Below are 21,646 nucleotides of genomic sequence, written 5' to 3' on the forward strand. Positions count from 1 at the left end.
TTTGTTCTATTCCAAGATGAAGAGAAAAAGCCTGCTAAAAAATGAGCTATTTTTTCATTGTTTCATTGTTTTCTTGTCTTGCTAAGATGAACTCCAGGAAGTTACACATGTAAGGACAATTCAGTGTTTAAAATCTCAGGAACAGTGTGGTTAACCATAATGGTAAAAAAATCAGCCAAGTAATGGTGGAGAAGGAGGAAGGTGATTATGAAAAGGAAAAATTTTAAAGGTGTAGACATTTTTTTCAAGAACAGATTTTTGTTTGTATTTTTTTCTTTTTTTTTTTTTTTTTTGGTGTTGTTAACAGTGTTCTCAGTGTATAACAAAATACTTAATAAATCCTGTTCAAAGTAGTAGGAAGTATTTTGCACAATTTTAATGATCTTAGATAAAACCATGATGGTATTTACAATGAGTGGCTGTTGGTAATGTAAGAAAAAAATACTTTGTCTTCTCTAATCAAGTATTTCTACACCATATGTGGGAACATAATGAATCTGTGTATTTTTTTCAATATCCTTCAGAATAAGATTCTGCTAGCCAAAATAATTTTAGCTTGTAGTGATGACTTACATTGCTGAGAAACAAATTCGGCATTGTGAGAGATGAAGCTCCCTGGTGAAATGTTCTCTGAATGGCATAAAGCCCAAGGAGGTAAATCAAAGTCTCAAACTAGCCTACAACACATTCAGTTGTTCTTACTGTAAGAGTTGTATTTTAAGATTTTTAACCTTCATGTTATTGTACAAAATTCAGTACTGTGGTTCTGCAGGTTATTTGTGTATCTAGGTAATGCAAGCTATATATATAAATATATATATATATATTTATATATGAGTCATATTCTCCCATAAGGCTCTTCACTGTTCTTTTTGTTGTGTGGTATAGCTGCTTTATGGGGTCATTGTGGGAGCCAGATCATTGAAACAATCCATGTTAAAAATAGTCTTCAAAAGGTGCAGGGGAATGGCAGTGTTATAAACTGTCTTCACTGTTGAGGTCAGTGTGATGTACAGTATGTAATTTTTCTCCTCATTCTTAGAATGTATCTTAGGTTTATTTAGAGAGGAATTTTTAGGTTCTTAATGGTGTCCTTTTGTTGTCAAAGCCTGTACAACGGGCTGCAGCTGGAAATAATGCTCCTTGCCAGTGCAGCAGATTGAGAGGAGAACTGCATATGACCTATAGAGACAGACAGAAAAATGAAACCACAGCCTGAATTTGGGAAAATAAAGCTTCTGCAGCACCTTAACAAGTTATTTAAGGGAAAGAGTGAACCAAGGCATGTCTCAAGGCCAACAGAACCACCTTGATGATCTCTGATCATCAGGTATAGCGTGCTGCAATTTGTAGGATGACTGAAATCAAGACTGGAAGTAAGGACCTCTGTGCAAGGGCCCATTAGGTTGCAGAAGAGCCATCTGTAGATGTTATCACTGCTATTCTGTTTAGCCTGATCACTGTCACATTTAAATAGAAGTATTCAAACTAATTATAACTAGAATGTGAATCTCTCTTTTTGACCTTGTTTAAAGATTCCCTTATGTGGACATCTAAGCTCTAGCCACCTCAGGGCCTAGTCACACCACCTGTCTTGTAAGGTGTTTATATTTTTCTGAAAGTTGTGGTTTATCAGCTGTATTTTTTACAATGAGAAAACAGGAAAATCTGACTTTCTCTTTCAGTAATGTACACAGACAGATTTAACTGTAAGTTTCTGAAGATGGAATAAGGTCTCTATGTATTTTCTCTGCATATTAAAATAAAGATTGAGTTTGTGTTGTGGGGTAGATGAAAGATGTAGAATTTCAGCATCTGTTAAATAAGATGAAATATAAATTTAGTGTTTCATGTACCTTTCACCACTTAACGTTACTACGGAAAACCTAGTAAAAACACTTGAAAATGTTGCAACAATGAAATCATTTAAAAATATTTATTGTAATAATATGAAATTATTTTATAACTCACCTATATTAAGGAAAAAAGAAAGTGTAATTAGTGGGGTATAGGAGTGTGTATATAAATATTGAAAATTACTTGTGTCATTTTTTCTTATACTTGGCAAGGCTTCATTTCAGAACTTATGAAGTTCACCTTTTAGATCTTGTACTTCAGCCACTGCTTATTTTTATAACCTGATTGTAACTTTAAAACAAAACAACAAACTGACTAAAAGCAGCATGAAGTGTGCTCCATATTAAGGATAATGCCACAACAAAGACTCCTCTTCATTGTACCTTTTCAGAAAGAAGTGATATAGCTCTAGATATGGACTTACCTTGTTAAAAGTGCTCTGTTTAATGTTATGCATGAGTTTTTACCAGCTACCTTTGAGAATGTTTTTTTAAGAAGTCCAGAATTTGTCTTTATAATGCTTTTGCTTTCAAATATAAGTAGAGAAATATATGAGCTTTCTGTATTACCTGTCTTTATGATATTTGCCACAAGAAAGCTGGAAACTTACTAAACTTACTTTGTTAAAATTGTAGTGCTTTATCAATTTGACAAATGAAAATAAATCCACAAAATCAGATGATTAAAACTTCACAGATCATTAGCCTAAGTAAATCATAAGTCTTGAAAAAGAAATTCTTGTGCATAATAATTACCTTCAATGCAAATTCACATGACATACTGGCCACATTGTTCTCCAAACCCCATAAAATTACAAGGCATCTCACATTTGTTCTGTGATTAACTTTTCTTTACAACTTTAAATGGTGATGAATTAGGAAACTAAGGGGAAAACCTGATAGGTACAGTATTTACCATCTTGGATTTTTGAAAGGAAAAAAACCCCAGAGTACTGATTTTTATAGTGTAGGCTACAATCAAGTAAGTCATGAAGGTTTGTAGTTCCCCTCCAGAGAAATGGTGTGGAGAGAAGATTTAAAGGAAATTAAGTTCACTGTTCCAGGTATTAATTTATTTTCTTTCTCATGGCAATTTAAAGGGATATTTGGACCTTTTTATCATACAAGAATTCCCCTTTTTCCAATTTTGTTAATAATTCTTTTTTTTCAGTTTCCGCACTAGCAAAGGTGTTGGGTATTCTGCTCATTTTGTTGGCAACTGCTTAATCGTTACATCACTGAAGTCAAAAGGCAAAGGTTTCCAGCACTGTGTGAAGTATGACTTTCAGCCACGCAAGGTAAGCAAAATGGTATTTACAATAAAGACTAACACTGAAAATGTGACAAAGTGCTTCTGGGAAGGGCTAAAAGCCTTTTAGTGCCATAGTGCTATTAACAATTTGGTAATGCAAAGTTTTATGTCAGTTACAGATCAAAATCAATTCAAACTGTAGTAATTTATTAAGTAACACTTCTATGAACTCAAGTACTTCTTAAAAATACTGCTTAGTTAGCTTCAGATACAGAAGAATTCTGGGTATTTGTAAAAATGATTCTATTTTATTTTTAAAAGGCTCTATTTTATATTTAAAAGGTCATTATTCTATTTATGAACATTCTGTACTTTGTAGCCTTGGTGACAATGTTTGAATCAATTTTCTGGCAATGTTAAAGTTTTGTTATCTGTTGCTGGGGAACATAAGGCTCTGAACTTTCTTCTATGTCAGTGGTGTTTTGGGATTTATCTTTTTTCACAGTAAATCTTGATTATTTCTCTACATCATATTAGTGTTCATTTCTACTGTATGCCTAGTAGTCCTAGGAGAACAATGATGCTGCTGGCTTCAGTATTTCAGTTAGTTAACTGAAGCACTGACTTTTCTGTACAGTGAGCATTATGTGTTTGTCATTGATAGCAGCCTTGTATATATTTTGCTGTGAGGCTTATTTCTTTTTTTTATGGCCTTAGAATTTGTATATTGAATTTCAGTGCTTGTTTTGTTTTGAGAAACCAATCTCTTAGGGAGGGAATGCCATTGTTCTCCCATCAGCTTTATGTTCTGTTTTCCTTGGTATGTATTTGTGATTCAAAATCACTGATTCTAATTCTGTCATGTAGCTTTGAGGTCATTTGTGGTGTTTTAAAACATAGTAATACTTTTTAAAAGCATATTAGGATGTATTAAGCGTATTAGGCTGTATTAAGCCTTATAAACACATACCTGCTGGCAATATTGAAATGAATCAATTCTATTTTGCAAATTTTATAGCTAGAAAAGTTTTCATGACATTTCTATTTTCTTTTAAAGTAGCACATCTGATCAGCAGTAGTGATAAACTCAGCCTAGGAACAAACTGAATTGTTACCTAGCTTTTGGGACCTAGCTGATCATTTCTTTCCTGCATGATGAAGAAGGAGCCTTTCATATTTTAGCAAAATATTATTTTGATAATTCTTATTATGACTGACTAGTTCTCTTCATGCTATCCCTTAAAAATTTTAGCTCATGTTATTCTACTTAAAATAGTTAATTCTTAAATACTAGTATATGTATATCTCATTGAGTATCATTTTCAAATCATAATCTGCTGATCTGATGAGGTATGTCCAAATATAACTCCTATATCTCAAAGATTGTGTTTCATACACTTTGGGTCATATGTCAGATTTGGAAAGTGTTCGAAATAAATTTTCTAGAATATATGTGCAAGTGGTTTGATATGATGTATACTACATATACTTGATATGATGTATACTTTTTCTGTCAATAACTTAGATGTACGTATATGTAGGAAGGTACATAAAACATAATGGAGGAAAGAAAATCTGTCAAATAGAATTCTTGGCTATAACAAGTCAAAACATACCCTGTTTAACATATAGATTGATTTTCTTCATGTTATTTAGGTGTTACATTGGTTCCATTGTGCAAGCATTGAATGTATATGTATGTATTAAAAAAAAATGTATCTGTTTACAAAGCAGCTTACTGTCCAACTGCAGACTTGAGAAGTGTGATTTCTGTCATCAGATATACTGTGTATTACCCATTTGCTTACAGGTGTAGACATTTCAGCAATAGCTTTTGCAGAAGCACCATCCTCATTAAACTTATGAATAATGTTTTTTAATTTTTTTTGTTGAAACACAGTAAAATTATTTATTCAAGCCACCTGGTCAAAAGCTTTATGTAGGCAGATCATAAAGATACTATGTTCATGTGAAGATCTTCCACTGTTAACTATATGATACCATTCACAAAATAGTATGTATACAGTATTGATTTGAAACTTTACGATGTGTTAAGTGGTTACTTAAGGTTTTAATTAGAGTATTTTTACAACATTATAAAGGCAGGTATTTATAAAAATGCATGGAGGAATTTGGTTATCCTATCCCCAAATGGAAATTGTGGCTGTAGTATAACAGACCAACCTCTCAACAGAGCTAAACTAGGTTTAGTAGTGTCATGTTAAATATGTCTGTACTTTCGGGACTCCAGAGTGACATTTTGATGTATTAGTAACCCCCAGTAATTTTCATGCGCTTCATTGAATTCCAGACTCAGTATCAATCCTTGTAACTGTATGAACATGAAAGCACTGCAGTCAAGAACAAATAGGGTTTTTTTTGGTGTTTCAAATCCTGAACACCTTTACTAACAGTAGTATAAACTGAAATAAGGTCCATATTTTGGAAATACTTCATGTGTGATACCTCATCTGTCTTAGTGTACTGCAGTATGGAGTAGGAATATGACTTAGCAGTGGGTGGTTAAGTTTGAAAGATTTCAGCAGTATGAAAAATGAACAGGCTGTTATCTAAAGTGTGTATGAGTACCACCTAAGGAAGCTCTTGTTATAGCAGAGGCATGGTCTTGGTGCATTTTTGAGAAAATTCTATAGGGAAGGAATCTGTAAGCTGAACATAAAACTGTATTACCAGCTTTGAAAATTGAAAATAAATAAAAAAAAAGAAAAAGAAAAAGAAAAAAACTAGTTTTCAACTAAAACTTGAAGAAAAATTGTGTGTGAGATTATACAACTCGGTTTGGTTCACTGTGTAGTAGTAAAGTCCTGTAATCCATGTTCTAAGATACAGAATAGAAGGGAAATCAACAAAATGCCTGTATAACATTAGCAAAGAACATAAATGAGAAACAGATAATAGGAAGTTATAGGACATATGTATGTGCTTGTTTCTAGATATCTGAAAACAAATATAAAAGAATCTGGAATATCTATTTTAAATGCATTTATTGACATAATAGATATATCAGAAACTTTGTTGACTTGACCATCAGTGGAAACTCATTTCAGACTGTACTTCTGAGTGAAGCTGGGCAGGTCTTGCCAATAGAGTGATGCCTTGTATTCAAGGCTTAACCTAATCAGATAACTAAGTTCATTGTGACAATAAATAGCAGAGTTTCTGTATACGGAAAATCTGTAACTAAGTAGGAAAGCCACACTACTCGTATTAAGTTGTTAGCTGCATTATGAGGATGGTCACAGGATCTGTGATGAACTAGCAAAGAAAGCATACTATTATAAAGAAACTTACTTTACTTTGCTATATACTGAGTGGCATCTTATTAGAACAAAAGTTCAAACTTTTAAATACCAGAAGCATTTGGATTTATTTTGCTTTGAAACTTCTAGAAATTTAGACATTGACTCTTCTTGATTTTGTCTTGAAAAATGCAGAAAATGCTTGGATATGCAGGATTTGCTATTTTTATTCCAGAAGGAGCTGCAAAAAGCTGCCTTTAGTTCTTAAAAAAAGGATAAAAAAAATCAAGAGGAGCAGTTAAAGATGGAGGTGTTTGATAGTGCTAGAGAAATTTCTAAATGCAAAGATACTAACGTATAAGAGCAAATATACCATTAGTCAAAAAAATCCAACAGTAAGTTTAAAAGCTCCTCACAATGTACCTGTGCGTAAGTAAATAGCTGAACCGTTGTAAGTAACAAGTTCTTCAGAAGGGAATTGTATCAAAATTAAGAGTACTTAGAAAAATATAGGTTATAGCAAATTGCATGTAAAATGATAAGAGTTCTGTTTTCAAGTTCATAGGAGCAATTAGATGACTAGGGCTTTATAGGAGCCCTTGAAGCATATATAGTATCATAACAAAAAACCTAAGTGAATTAATTGCATCATTGTTTACTGCAAGATGAATCAATGGGGATGAGTCAGAGGAAATTGAAATGGCAGAAGAGGTATAGAAATCAATATGAGAGATAATAATTCACTTCCAGGACACTGAGCATCCCAAGTTCCAAAGAAATCGGAATATGAAATTTACCAATCTTTTAATTGTGGTATGTAACCTCTTTTGTCAAACAAATGGGTGATGGAAAATTATACACATTTTAGAAAAAGGTTATTCTGATAATTAGAATTACGTAGTATCATGCATGATATCTTAATCATTAAAATGGAGTAGAAGCTAGAAAAAGAGAAAGAAATTATTAGAAAGCACATGGATAAACCTATTGAGCACAAAGCAACCCATTATTGCACTGGAAGTCTTGTCCGTTACATCTGTTGAATTATTTCAAGGATTTTTACTATACGTAAGAAGAGGTTTGTGAGCCTTTTGGTACATGCTATGTTGATTTCCCAAGAACGTCAGGCAGCATACTTCTCTGAAAGCCCTAAAGAAGTTATGCTATCCTGCAGTAATAGAATTTGTATTTGTTAAAATACAGGGATGGAAGGATATAAATCAAGTGAGTAAGCAGGAATCTCAGAAGGACATTTATTTTCCTGTCAATAAGACTGCATTAAGGACTTAATTCAGTGGAGCTTGTCATCCTCTATTTTAGGAAGTAGCTTTGAAAACCCATGTTACTCATTTTATCTAGATTGATCCTAGTGACAAATATGACACAAAGAGTAAAGCATTTTTTAATACCTGTATACTTCCCTGGCTAAAAAGAAATTACAGTTTAAGATGTACATCTAGCTATTTCAAGTGCAGGTTGTCAAAAGAGCAATTTTTTTTTACTGGGGTAGTTACGACAACAAGTGAGGGTACTCTGTGTGCCTGTGTATATGCACAGGTATTAAAGAGAAAAAAAGCTCAGTGTTTTTTGTAGAGCTTGCCTTGTGAGTCAGAGTAATAGAAATAGGTAGCACTCTGGCAATGCTAAAGATCAAAAAAGAATTGCATGAAAGAAAGGAGAGTCGGTCTAGAAAAAGCTGTCTGTGAGTTAATACTACAGGCATTTGTACAGAAGCATCTGAGCCGAGCTCCGAATGAAGCTCATTAGGATATAAATGGAGTGGCTGAAGTAGCTCTGCATTGCTCTGAGCATTCCTTACAGGTGCTGGTATCTGATTGGCAGGGATGGGTCACTGCCCCCTCCCACAACACATCTAGTTTAAGGCTTTCTTTACCAGGCTGGCAAGTCTCCCACCAAAGCAGTTCTTCCCCTTCTCTGTCAGACCAGCCCTATCAGCCTCCAGTAGAACACCTGAATTCCCAAAGCAAGTCTAATGGTCTAAGTAACCAAAACCCTGAATATGGCACCACCTCCTAACCATTTATTAACCTGCCAGATCCACCTGGCCTTTTTAAGGACCCCCTGTAACTAGGAGGATCGATGGAAAAACTCAGCTCCAGAGCCCCTAACCACCTTTCCCAGGGCTCTGTAGTCCTTTTTAATGTTCTCTAGGCTACTGCTATCTATATCACTAGCATCCACATGGACCACACGAAGTGGGTAATAGTAGGAGTTACTATAGACCAAGAAATCTCTCTGCAACATCCCTAAACCAAGCCCCTAGTAGGCAGCACAGCTCCCTCGAGACTGGGTCAGGCTGACAAATGAGTGCCTCTTTGCCTTTCAGAGTAGTCACCTACTACTACGATCCACTGCTTTTTCCTCTATGCCAGTAGTAGTGATCCTCTTTACTGGTGTGGCAACTGCTTGTTCCTCCAGTGTGGTTCAAGTTGCCTCGTTAGCCTCCTGCAGAGCTGTGAAGTGATTATAAGGTGGGACATCAGGTTTTGAAAAAAGCCCCTTGCTTTTAATTGTCCTCTTCCTCCTTTTTTATTGTTGTTTTGTTGGTTTTGGTTTGCCCATTTTTATTTATTTATTTTTTGTTAAAAGTTCCCAGCCTCCTGATTAACACCCTTCTTCTTTCTTGTATGCACTATGGTGGACGCTCGTGGCCCCTGCACAGTTTGGGAACTGGAGCAAGCAGTCCAGCTCCCTTCCAGGTTCCCTGACATCTTTCTCTGTTCACAGTCTCCAGCAGCTCAGTCCCCTGCTGCAGGAGGTCCTCCACCAGGGCGCACCGAGTGCAACCCTGCCCGTTGTGCACTCTCCCCTCAAGAGGCCAGTTGAGGCACTTTCTACACTCTGAGGTCTGTACTGCAGCCTCCCTTCTCATACGTTCTGTTTGGGTGCCAACACTGGCCACCGCTAGGGCAGCCAGTGCAGAGCTCCCGGATGGGGCCCTGGCCCTGAGGTGAATAGTCACCTGCCTGCGCCAATTGCCACACCAAGCCTGCCTGTCTGCCCCGATCATGTGCTCCTGTTCGCTTGTTTCCCCTAGGGCGGTGTTTTACCCCCTCAGGGCTGATGCCGTCCTTTCTGGTGCTGTCCCCTGTGAGTCACTCCATGCGTCAGCGGATCTGACGGCTCCTGGGCAAGGTCTGATGGGGACTTGAGGCTCCCTGAGTGGTTCTGGCTGCTCAGGAGCCAGGCTTCTGGGCACTGAGTTTTCCCCATGCTTGGGTGCTGAAGTCATCCTCACCTCGGCCAACGACATGGTCTAGGGCGAGGCTTCCCTACCCATGGCAGGGGAGTTAGAACTAGATGATCTTAAGGTTCTTTCCAACCCAAATTATTATCTAATCCTAAAATTCTATGAATGGGAGTTAACACAGAGGATTAAAAAAAAAAAAAAAAAAAGACTATAAAAAGTAGATTATATCATTTGCCTAAAGTTTGACATGACCACCAAGGCTCTCCCAAAATAACATGGCTCATTTTAGTTCCTTACAGGCTTGGTGGACCATGTTTCAACAAAAGTAATGAACTATTTATTTCTAAGTGGTGAGTCATCTGTTAGGCTTAAGTTTACACACAGGACAGTCGTACAAACTGATATGTTGTCAGAAAAGTTCGCACTGTGAAAAAGAAAAATCACAGATGGAAGATAAATGGAAAAATGTGGGGATTATGGATGTCAGCTGGATTCTGCTAGAAAAAATGTCAACTGGAACTAAGAATAAATCGTTACAAAAGTACAGCTTTGAATAGTGCTATTGCAAAGAATGCCTGTTTGCTGGACAGTATTGAAAGTATTTGAAATCGTCATCACTTGGTGGAGTTTATTGGTAAATTAACCTTTGAAGGAAAGAGGACAGAGGAATTTTTCTTTTAAGAAATTTACATTAGGTGGTTTGGAAGCTTTGGAAAAGAAGTGTTGATGTAAGCAGAGCTCTAGTCATGTGATTTGCACTTGGTTTCCAATTAGCATAGGCGACAGTTAAGCTTCTAGACATTGAGTTACAAATATTTTGTTGGATTTATGGTGGTGGTTCCTTTCTGAAATAGAATGTACCTACAAACTGGGGAATAACATTTGCTTTACTGAGTTGTGGGTTTGGGTTTTGATTTTTTGGGGGGAGAGTGGAGGCAGCGTCCTACAAAAAATACCTTGTTCATGGTTGCTTGAAAAAAAAAATAGATTGGTCCCATGTGACTTCAGAAGCCAAAGCTGTAGCAGTACCTGCTTAATCTAGTATTGCCCAGTAAATCTGTTTATGTGGATATGCAAGGAGTGAGATACTTTTACATACTTTGTATTGTTTTCCCCCCTTTTGTTTTAGGTTTTAAGGAGGGAAAAATAAAAATGTATTTTTAAAGATCTGGAAATAGATGTGGAGAAACATCTGTTTTCTAATATATATATAGGTATTATAGATATGTAACAGGATATAGCTCAACTTGAGAACTGCAAAACAGTGACTTTTGTAAAATATATTTTGCTGCATGCTTTTTTTTATTTGTAATTCTGTGCTCTGTCTGATTTCAAAATCAACATGTGAAAACTTTATGCTTTTATTTTTCTGTTATAGAGAGGCAGATTTTTATATTAATAGGCTCTGTATCTACCTACCACAGCTCAAGGAGTGAGTCATCAAGTGATTTATTAAAATAATGCCCTCAGGGTTGCAGTCTTTCTCTGCTTTGAAGAAAAGAGACTTAGTTGAATGTAGAAATCAAAAGATAATAATTGAAACAGATACCAAGAAGAGGAAGACAAGTAAATTGTAAATTATTATTCCAAATTATTCAAATATGAAATTACGTTTTCAGGGCAGATGAGCTTACTTTTTCTGTAAGGTTGGAAAGGAACGTGTTGGGACAGACAAGTCTCATCTCCTGTTCAAAGAAGGGACACCTAGATAGTTTGCTCTGCATGTTGTCCAGTCAGGTTTTGAATATCTCCAAGAAAGGAGACTCCACAGTTTTCCTGAGCAGCCTGTGCTAGTGTTTCACTGTCCTTACTACTTCCTGCCACCCTTGTTACATATGTTTAAAAAGACTTTCCTGTATTTCTCTTCCTGTCAATTGCCTTTTGTCCTGTCACTGGATAGTAGTGAGAAGTTTCTGGCTACATCTTTATCCCCTGCCTATCAAGTAGTAATACACATGGATACAATTCCCCTAAATCTTTTCTTCTTCAGGCTAAACAGACCCATATCTCAGCCTCTCCTCATATGTCAATTACATAATAATCTTCGTGGCCATTTTAGGACTTTCCAGTATGTCCACTTTTGTCTGGTTTGTATATATTTTGAAATAGTACTGACACCCATTATAGTTAAGTATGAGTTGATTTGCAGATCTTAAGAGATTTAATTTACACTCCTAGTCTTACATGAGTTTTAAGGTTTGATTTTAAAGGAAAGTGAAGGTTTTCTTCTTGAATTTACTCATCATGACCATAATGATACCTGTTGAGCAGGTTATTTGAAAGATTACCATAGTTGTACTTGGAAACATTTTACTGTGATGCTTTCTCTCTTTGAGTATATAATGGATTTTTAATGATATGGCAATTGTCCAAAAATAAATGATAAAGAATAGAGGAGGAAAATCATATGAAACAATCAGGCTGATGTCGGTATACCAGCCTGTAAAATTTGCTGTTGTGATTTCTTTTCCTTTTATTTAATAATTTCTGACAGAGAGCTATGATAAAATGGCAGGTATGTGGTACAAATTTGTTAAGATAAGTGCACATAGAACTAGATTTCCCATCAGAACTCAGTGATGTTTTGTGTAACAGCATATAGTGTTTAGGTTAAGTTACGCTTTCAGGAATGGAAGTGTATTCAACTTTTTAATTATATGTATGCATTTTTAGCTCTAATCCCATAAAGGGTTTCAGGTAGGTACATCATTACATTAAGGCATGGTTCTGCTGACTGGACTTGAAGTTCCACTGACTTGACTTTTAATTTTATGAGTTTGCAAGGCTTCATCTGTTTGTAAAATTTATGAGACTGGTCACTGCTGCTCATTAACTTTATGTTTTATAGCATGAAACGTGCCGCTGTATACTGATTTTCCATGTCTTTCCAGTGGTACATGATAAGCATTGTACACATCTATAATCGATGGAGAAACAGTGAAATACGATGTTATGTGAACGGTCAGCTGGTATCCTATGGTGACATGGCCTGGCATGTTAACACAAATGATGTAAGATTTCATTTTTAACTTTCTCATAGATTTTTTTTTTTAAAGTAAGTTGAAAAATAAAAAAGGTACTATTTTTTCTTTAGATCTTCATAAATTTTCTTCTTTCTTCCTTAGTTATGTACTTAATAAAATGTAAGATTATTGATTTTATATGACAATATTTTTTAATATTGGGACATTTTTGGTTTTATTTCGTGTAGCTATTTTAATGACATTTTCAAAGATTTTGTTTGGAGAGACTGCTAGAGATAGTATTTTCAATATGTGATACTGTATAGAGAGCAACTAATAACAATGGGTTAATACTTTTTGTTAGAAAAATGTGATAGGGTTACGGATTTTACGGGTTTTACAGATTTTACAGATTTAGCTTGAGAAAAGGATTCATTCTGTCAAATGCGTATAATGTATGTAAAAGTACTCATTTTTGTACTTCATTAAGTTCTGTGTTGGACACAATAGGAAATACTTCTAAAATGTTTCCATGCTTTTTTGTGTTACCGAACATAAAATTTTAAGCAAGTTTTTAAATTGCAGTAGAACTCAGTAGCCTGAACTATGATCAGAGTCATACGGGTTTAAGCACTGTACAAGTATAGTAAGAGATCATTTCTTCTGTGCAGAGTCTATAATTTTAAACTAACAAGGTAGACAGAAAGTCTGGAGAAGTGTCAGGAGTATTACAGTATTATGCGAAGTCTGAAGTCTTGCATCTGTCTTCCAGTAATAAGCATATTTTGGCTTTAATTGTTTGACTTGACATTAGTAAATAGGCAGTTGACCAATATTAAAAATCTTGCGCTAAGTTTTAGGGTATTAATATTTAATTAATATTGCTGGCAAATGCAATTTAACTGCTACAAAATTTCATTCCTTTTAATACTGAGCTGTTTTCTTGGGTAATAAACTTTTAGAGAGATGTTCTTGCTTATTGGCCATCCAAACTGATTAAAAGATACTGAGAGACATAAAGCTGCATAGCACCAGGCAGCTCAGAGCAAAAACATGGTGATCTGCTTGTCCCACAGGCAGAAAACCAGTAATTTTTACCTTGAGAAGATTGCATGTATACCTGTATCTATTAATTGGAATGCATTCAAATTAACAGCATATTCTTCCAGGACATGCATCGTTTTTTTTAATACAAAAAATATATTTGAATTCTCTTAATGAAATCTGTATGTTTTATTCTTTTTTTTTTTTTCTCCCTTCTTGTACCTTCTGCTTTGGAACATTTGGGGGTCTACACCTCATGATGCAGAAAATGGGCACTCTTTCTAGCCCAAAATTTTTGAATGGGGAAAGCAGACAAAATAATTTTCATGTGCTTCACTTCAGCTAAGTCTGTGCTAAATTTGCAGACATGCTTGATTCATCAGCTTGCTACACTTTTGTCATTTCTTATTTATGATATAATTCTCAGTTGTTTCTGACTGCCTGTATGGGATAAGGAAGCTCTTTTGTACTTAAGGAAATTAACTGACTCTTGCTAAATTCTAGAATCAAGTTGGATTTGAAAGTGAGATGTATATTAAAGTAGGAAAGTTCTGCTTGCCAAAGGTTTCCATCATCATTCTTTACTTTCCTGGTAGCATTTCTACTTGAAAGAAAAGCCAGGCCTTTTACTTTTTGCAGAGCATGTTTTTTCCTTGGTAATCGAAACATTTTTGTGATAGGTTAGAATGCGATGATTGAAAAGCTAGCTGAGGTCTCAGAGGATCTTGGCTGAGTTGCTAATTGTATCATGTAGTCCTTTATGATAATTATATTAGAATTTTATTGTTTCATATAAAGGTTGAGTTGTTGTTGAATTTTCCCCAGTTATGAAAAGTAACATGAGAGATAGCATAAGAATTCTCTTCAAGGTGGAGCATATGAGCACACTGATATTTGGTGCAAGATTTTTATTCAGGTAGCTGGTTGAAGATTAATGTGATGATGTTGTGATGTCTTTCACAGAACTTTACATTTCCATTGTAAGATAAGAAAACTGTAAAAGGATTTATGAAGTAACAAGATCCATAAATCCAAAGAGTTTATTTTTTTTATCTAAATAAAATAGGAGGATTTGGATTAAGGCACTGAATGAAGCAGATATGTCCATCACCTGATCCTGGGGTCATTAATGATGTACTACCAGGAATATTCAGAAATAAACAAACTTGCATGAGTTGGTGTCCATCAGGTTTAAAACTACAAATGTGAGATAATGAGAGGAAGACCAAATGAGCTAGGAATTCTGGGTGCTGATTTTCAAATAAATAAATACATAAGTCAGGTTTATTGCGTTTTTGGCACCTGGAAAGGAAGTGAATAAAAATTACCATAAGTTCAGGAGTTAGCCTTCCCCTCCCATTAATAGGCAAAAGGGAAGATTATTTGGTGCTGGAATGTATTGTCCTAATTTTCTCTGTTGTATGTTGAATAATTAATAAAAAACAAATTCTAACAGCCAATCATAACAGCATCGTAATACTGACCTGTAAAACATTTAATGCTGCGATAGTCAAATGAAGTTGTTCTCTATAGGAAACCAGGTGCAGAAGTAATAAATCATTTCTTTATTTTCTTAATTACAGTCTCCCTTTATTTTTTGGTTTAGTAGCTGTACATGAATTTTATTTCATTGTATAGTTTGTATGACTAAACTTTGTTAACATTGCCTCTTTCTGATACAGAGCTATGATAAATGCTTTCTTGGCTCTTCGGAGACTGCTGATGCTAATAGAGTGTTCTGTGGCCAGCTTGGAGCAGTGTATGTATTCACTGAAGCACTCAACCCAGCACAAATTTTTGCAATACATCAGTTAGGACCTGGATATAAGGTAATAATGGATCTTAAAAAATGTAAACCCGAAAAAAGAAAATAATTGATACGTATACCTGGAAGATAATGTATGCGTGTAGATATTCCTCTTAGGATCATGTAGAGCTATGCGACTTGTTTTCAGCAAAAGAATATTTCTTCAAGTATCTAAACTAACCTTAGTTCCCACCAGCTTTTTGCAAGATGCAAGTTGTTTCTTTAAGGCATAGCTGAAACACGTTTGTATGTGAAATTTATGACTTTGGATCTTAATCAGATTAAAGCAATTAAGTATTTGGTATACTGAGCACCAGGAGAATGATTTTCGTCTTTATTGTTTGTGTTTAAAATCTGACTTAAGGCAGATTAACATTCAGCAAGGCATAATAAACAAATTTTGTTCAAATGCACAGTTTCAAACAGTTCTGTTGAAGTAAAAGTTGAGCTTTTTACTCATGGTTTGCCGGTGACATTTAGGGGACAGTTTGGACAAATTAATGGTGCATGCATAAAATTGCATCTCTAGTGTGAACAATCACTTATGTATTGGAATGGCTGTGTATAGTCTTATTTCATCAAGAAAAACTACGCAGATACTTTGCAGAAGTCTGCAGAAACTGCCTGGTAGAGAAGGCCTGAAAATAAATCTAACCCACTACTGAACTTCTACCATTAATCAGTCCCATATTTTCATTTTCTAATTTGTGAAATTTGCAGTATCAACTAAAGTAGATTGTCATGTTTTCAGTAGATATCATATACTTTGAAAAGAAAAACTTTTTGAAATAGTAAGTAATAATCAACATTTAGATTCTAATAATACCAATTTGGCAAGCTGAAAAGGATTGCTTTAAACTGATGACAGCTAACACTGAATGACAGCAACAGTTGAAAATGTCTTCCATGGTATGTATGTAGTATGAGTAGCCAAATATATGTCAAGGTTACTTGGAGAAGAGGAATTCTGTTGTGTACAGTTGATGGTTAAAACCTGCCTTGAAATTATTCAGTCAGACAAGAGTGCAAACGCCTGTGCAAACAAGGAATACTTAATTCCAAAGTTAATACTGTATTGTGTGTTTGAACAAACACTTCTGCAAATGTTTTTTTTTAGCCATAAAAAACAATGTAATGTAACCTTATACTTCTTAATAATAAATGCAGTAAATCTTTGTGGATTTTTAAGTAAGTTTCTGGATTAGCAGAAGCATACTGAAGTGCTATAAGAATAACACTTTCATTTATTTCAAGAAGTGGAAATTATTATGTAGCATTTCTTCACAACTGCAGTTTCTCAGTGATTTTTTTTCTTTTTTTTTTAATATGTCAGTTAGACAAAATGTAAGACTTTAGGGATATTCTTCTTCGGTATATTTTTAGTTTTTAGTTGTGTTTTTAGTTTTGGTTGTATTCCCAGCACCGTTATTGGTCCCTTAGTATCTAAAGTAGTTTCTTTTCTTGTCTAAGAATCTGAAAGTATATTTTACTAATAGCCATTAAAAAGAACAGGTTTCTAGAGCAGGACCTTGGAAATAACACAGTTCCTTTCTTTAACTTCCGTATTTCCAGCAAATATTCCACGATCTCAGGGCACTGATTGTGGCTTTCACTGAAAGCTTGCCTCTTTCATGTGTCAGTTCTTTCTGTAATTTTTTTCAAATTCTTTGTGGATGCAAAGGTCTGTCAGTTCAGAACACTTCAGGATGGTATTTCATAGTACACAGGAGGCTCAATTGACATGTAGCTCAAATTGCTGGACATTAGAGATCCCATTCTTGTTCTTACCTAGCTTGCTGACACAAACTGGCCTTTCAGAAACTTTTGTTTAGTTCACTTCATGTCCTGTTCTTTCTTATTATTGGTATTGTTAGCCAACTGGGAAAATCAACTGTTCAACTTTTCCAAAAAAGCAACTATTCTAGGTTTATTGTGAACTCCAGTTGTGCCAAAGCTTTTCTCCCAAAGCAGGATTATTCAAAATACTTGAGAATTTCTTAGCCAGCGTCTTCATACATTGTGCATTTTCTTTCCTATGACTGCTTGTGCTAGTTCCTTTGATTTATAAATCTTACTCTAGTGCAACAGCCCAGGTTTCTGATACTTTCAGGAAAGCAACCATCTTTTATTTAGTGCTCTCCTTGCTTTGCATATGACAAGACTGATTTTGCTGCCCTTCATGATGATTCATTATGTCCCTAGTGTACGACTGCCATTAAGACCTCTGAATACAGGGAAATCTGCATACTCTACCAAGATACCAGATGTGTAATAAGATGTGTGTGCAGTAAGCACATATATGTGAATATATGTAGTGTGTAGTGTTGCAACAAAGTTCAGGAAAAGATAGATTTTGATCTACAAAGACAAGTGAATTTGTTGCACTTTGTTCCAGCCCCATTCTGTGATGCAGGTAGAAGCAACGTATTTTAGTATTAACTAGAGAAGCTTTATTTGTTTATAGATAATATTTATATAGTTTCATACATACAGTATATACAGTTTCATATATATAGTATTTATATTATTGATTGCACGTTACATACTTGTTAAAGAATGTTAGAAACAATTCATAATACTTCCGTGCTGGTCTTGTCAACATGTCCTCCTGAATGCATTTAGTTGTAACCAGCATGCCTTAATATAAAAAATTATTTATTAAGCAAACAGGTTACTTTGAAATACTAAGTTTTCAGGTGTAGCAAAAGGCCTTTTTTTCTAACAAAAAATTTTACATTGGTTATGCAAGCAGCAGTATTGAAAAGCTGCCACACTTAGTAACTGTTGCATAAAAATGACATGTAATCAAACTCTTAAGAGGGGAAGGGAGAAAAATATACTGGCAGTAAAACTATTTGTCTCTTTCCAAATTCATCCATAATTATATTTAGTAGAAACATAATTCAATATTCGATTCCTAGGTTTTATTTGTTATAAAACATGCTCATTTTGAGACTTACAGTTGTTGAAAGGACTTTTACCTACGATATTGACACTTTTGGTTGCTGGAGCTTGAGGAAAGGAAAATGAGAGCAGCATTCTTGCTCTCATTGTGCTTTTTCTGCTACCCATCCTTGTTCCCAGGCAGCAAAGAAGAGAGAGGACCATGTCTCAGTTGGGATCCTGAGGGGCTGATAAACACAGAATAGAGGGGCAAAGAAGGTAATGTGGGAGGGGCAAAGAAGGTAATGTGGGAGGAGCACATGCATCTAATATCAGAGTTTGGTGCTGGTTTTAATTGGATATTGCAAAAAGCCCCTAATACCCCTGTGCCACTCCTCTTATCCCTCCCATGCACATTTCAAAACAAGTTATCAGATTCTTTCATATGTTGCTGCATCTGAGTTTGCCTTTGATCAATGCTGTGGTATCAGCCTTTTTGTCATGTATGAAGGTTGGAGGAAAAAAATGCATTCATGCATACGCATTCAAATACACACAAAATACTACTGAAAATTCAAATTTGCTTAAGCCAGTTATATAGTACAAGAAAATATTTTATGTATGATCACTGAACTGTAGTAGGTAAATGAGGTGAATGATAAATCAGAAAGCAGTTCTCCTGCTGCTTAAAGGAAAAGGGAGAGCTGCTGGTGTTTGAGTAGCAGTCCTGATAGAGCACACCTTCTTTTACTAGAGAAAACAGTGCTGGAGTCATTCTCAGCTCTCTCCCTTCTCCCATTCCTGTAGGAGCAACTAAACTTTATACCTTCCTTATGGATCCTGTATATATTTTTACCATACAGAGAATATTTTAAAACTAAACTTTTTTTTTTTCATCTTTATGCCGTAACACTGCTTTTACCAGATCTTAAAGTTTCATTACTTCAGTGACCAGTAATTAACCACTTGCAATTTGAGCTTATATGCTTGACAGTCTCTGCTATCCTCCTGTGGTTGTATTTTCCCAAGTTCTGGGTATAGTGTGCATATACGGAACTGCTTTCCTCTTTCTGAAGATATATGTTCATAATAAAAAAATATCATGTATCAGAATTTTTAGCCTGTCTTTCAATTCTGTTATAATAATCTTTTGGGTGGGAGAACAGCATTTCCAATTTATGGTCACTTTTGCTGGGATTTGATGGCAAAATGCCCCTTTAATTCTTGTTTTTTATGCCAAAAAAAGTGATGTGTCATTAGATTGATTTCTAACTTATTTGTGCCTGACTTTCAAATAGTGATCTCTGGTAAATTCTTAAGGCATAGTAAAAGCTGAAAATTAAGAGGTAGATTAATGCCAAATTTGTTTAGAAAACTAGTTTTATTTTGACTTCATCGTTTTAGTAAGTTGTGAAATTTCATGGTAATGAAATGACACAAATTCTGTTTTGAAACGCTTTGACATATTTAAGAGAGCAAAGTTATGAAAAACTGTTCTGAGGTAAAACGTTCTGAGCTTTGGAATCTGACAAAGCTCAGAGGCATGACAAATTATGAGGTAAGAAGTGTTTTCATGTGGTAAAAGATCAAAATATAGTATATACAGAATACAGACATCTTTGGAAATCAGTGAAATCACTCAGTTATTTCTGTCTCTTGAGAAAGTGCACAGAGATTTATCTTTATAGTTAAAAATGTCTTCTGGGGGAAAATATATCATTACCTTCCTCAGGACAAATCTGTAGTCTGTAGCAGTCACTTCCCAGTAAGTGAGATGTAGCCAGCCATATCCACAGACATCAGGCTCTCAAGCACTGAGCATAATATTCTTTGGGGTTTTCTACTTTAATATTTAGTGTGGCATGGTATCAACACATTTCTAGATTAAAGCATTTGGTGCTGAGGGCTGAATACCCACAGTGTGCATATTTGTAGGGGGTTACTTCAGATTGGTTCTGTTCTGATATTTTGGGCTCAATGACTATCACCAGTTGGAGGACATTAAGTTTCAGTCAAAAGGAAGTCTCTGGTTCTGAAGAGCTTTGCAGTATGAACACAGCAGTTAAGTAGGGATCACTGAGGAGTTTTCCTACAAAACAGACTCATAACCCAAATGCAAATCACAGAATGGTTTAGGTTGTTGGAAGGTCATCTGATCCAACCGCCTCCTCAGGCAGGGCCACCTAGAGGCAGTTACTCAGGACTGTGTCCAGACAGGTTTTTAATATCTCCAAAGATGGAGACTACCAACTCGCTGAGCACCCTCATAATGAAAAAGTGTTTTCTGATGTTCTGAGGGAACCTCCTGTGTTTCAGTATGTGCCCATAGCCTCTGGTCCTGTCACTGGGCACCGCTGGGAAGATCCTGACTCCATCTTCTTTTGCATTTCCTTTTACACATGTTGAAGAGATCCTCTGAGGCTTCTTTTTTACAGGCTAAGCAGTCCCATCTCTCTCAGCCTTTCATCATAAGAGAGATGCTTCAGTCACTTCATGATTTTAATGACCCTTCATTGAACCCTCTCCACTAACTCATAGAATCATAGAATAGTTAGGGTTAGAAAGGACCTTAAGATCATCGAGTTCCAACCCCCCTGCCATGGGCAGGGACACCTCGCTCTAAACTATATCACCCAAGGTCTCATCGAACCTGGCCTTGAACACTGCCAGGGATGGAGCATTCACCTCCCTGGGTAACCCATTACAGTGCCTCACCACCCTAACAGGAATTTCCTCCTTATATCCAATCTAAACTTCCCCTGTTTAAGTTTTAACCCATTACCCCTTGTCCTATCACTACAGTCCCTAATGAAGAGTCCATCCCCAGCACCCCTAAAGGCCCCCTTCAGACACTAGAAGGCTGCTATGAGGTCTCCACGCAGCCTTCTCTTCTCCAGGCTGAACAGCCCCAACTTTCTCATCCGATCTTCATACGGGAGGTGCTCCAGTGCCCTGGTCATTCTCGTGGCCCTCCTCTGGACTTGTTCCAACAGTTCCATGTCCTTTTTATGTTGAGGACACCAGAACTGCACACAATACTCCAAGTGAGGTCTCACAAGAGCAGAGTAAAGGGGCAGGATCACCTCCTTCGACCTGCTGGTTACGCTCCTTTTGATGCAGCCCAGGATACAGTTGGCTTTCTGGGCTCCAAGCACAGACTGCTGGCTCATGTTCATTTTCTCATCAACCAACACCCCCAAGTCCTTCTCTGCAGGGCTGCTCTGAATCTGTTCTCTGCCCAACCTGTAGCTGTGCCTGGGATTGCTCCAACCCAGGTGTAGGGCCTTGCACTTGTCACGGTTAAACTTCATGAGGTTGGCATCAGCCCACCTCACAAGCGTGTCAGTGTCCCTCTGGATGGCATTCCTTC

General features: G+C 36.0%; 1 protein-coding gene across 10 annotated transcripts in view; it reads left to right on the top strand.

The window, feature by feature from the left end:
- The window catches only part of NBEA (neurobeachin), a 499,996-nt gene that overhangs the window by 104,098 nt on the left and 374,252 nt on the right, over positions 1-21,646 (top strand). For all 10 annotated transcript variants that reach the window (XM_061345312.1, XM_061345371.1, XM_061345303.1 and 7 more), the window contains exons 6-8: positions 3,028-3,154; positions 12,471-12,590; positions 15,269-15,415. In XM_061345312.1, coding sequence (XP_061201296.1) covers positions 3,028-3,154; positions 12,471-12,590; positions 15,269-15,415 — 394 coding nt within the window. The remainder of the gene's footprint in view (positions 1-3,027; positions 3,155-12,470; positions 12,591-15,268; positions 15,416-21,646) is intronic.

This window comes from Neopsephotus bourkii, unplaced genomic scaffold (assembly GCF_033783945.1).
Source record: "Neopsephotus bourkii isolate Nb327-2 ecotype Australia unplaced genomic scaffold, CSIRO-AGI_Nbou_v1 NB_38, whole genome shotgun sequence".
NCBI lineage: Eukaryota > Metazoa > Chordata > Aves > Psittaciformes > Psittacidae > Neopsephotus > Neopsephotus bourkii.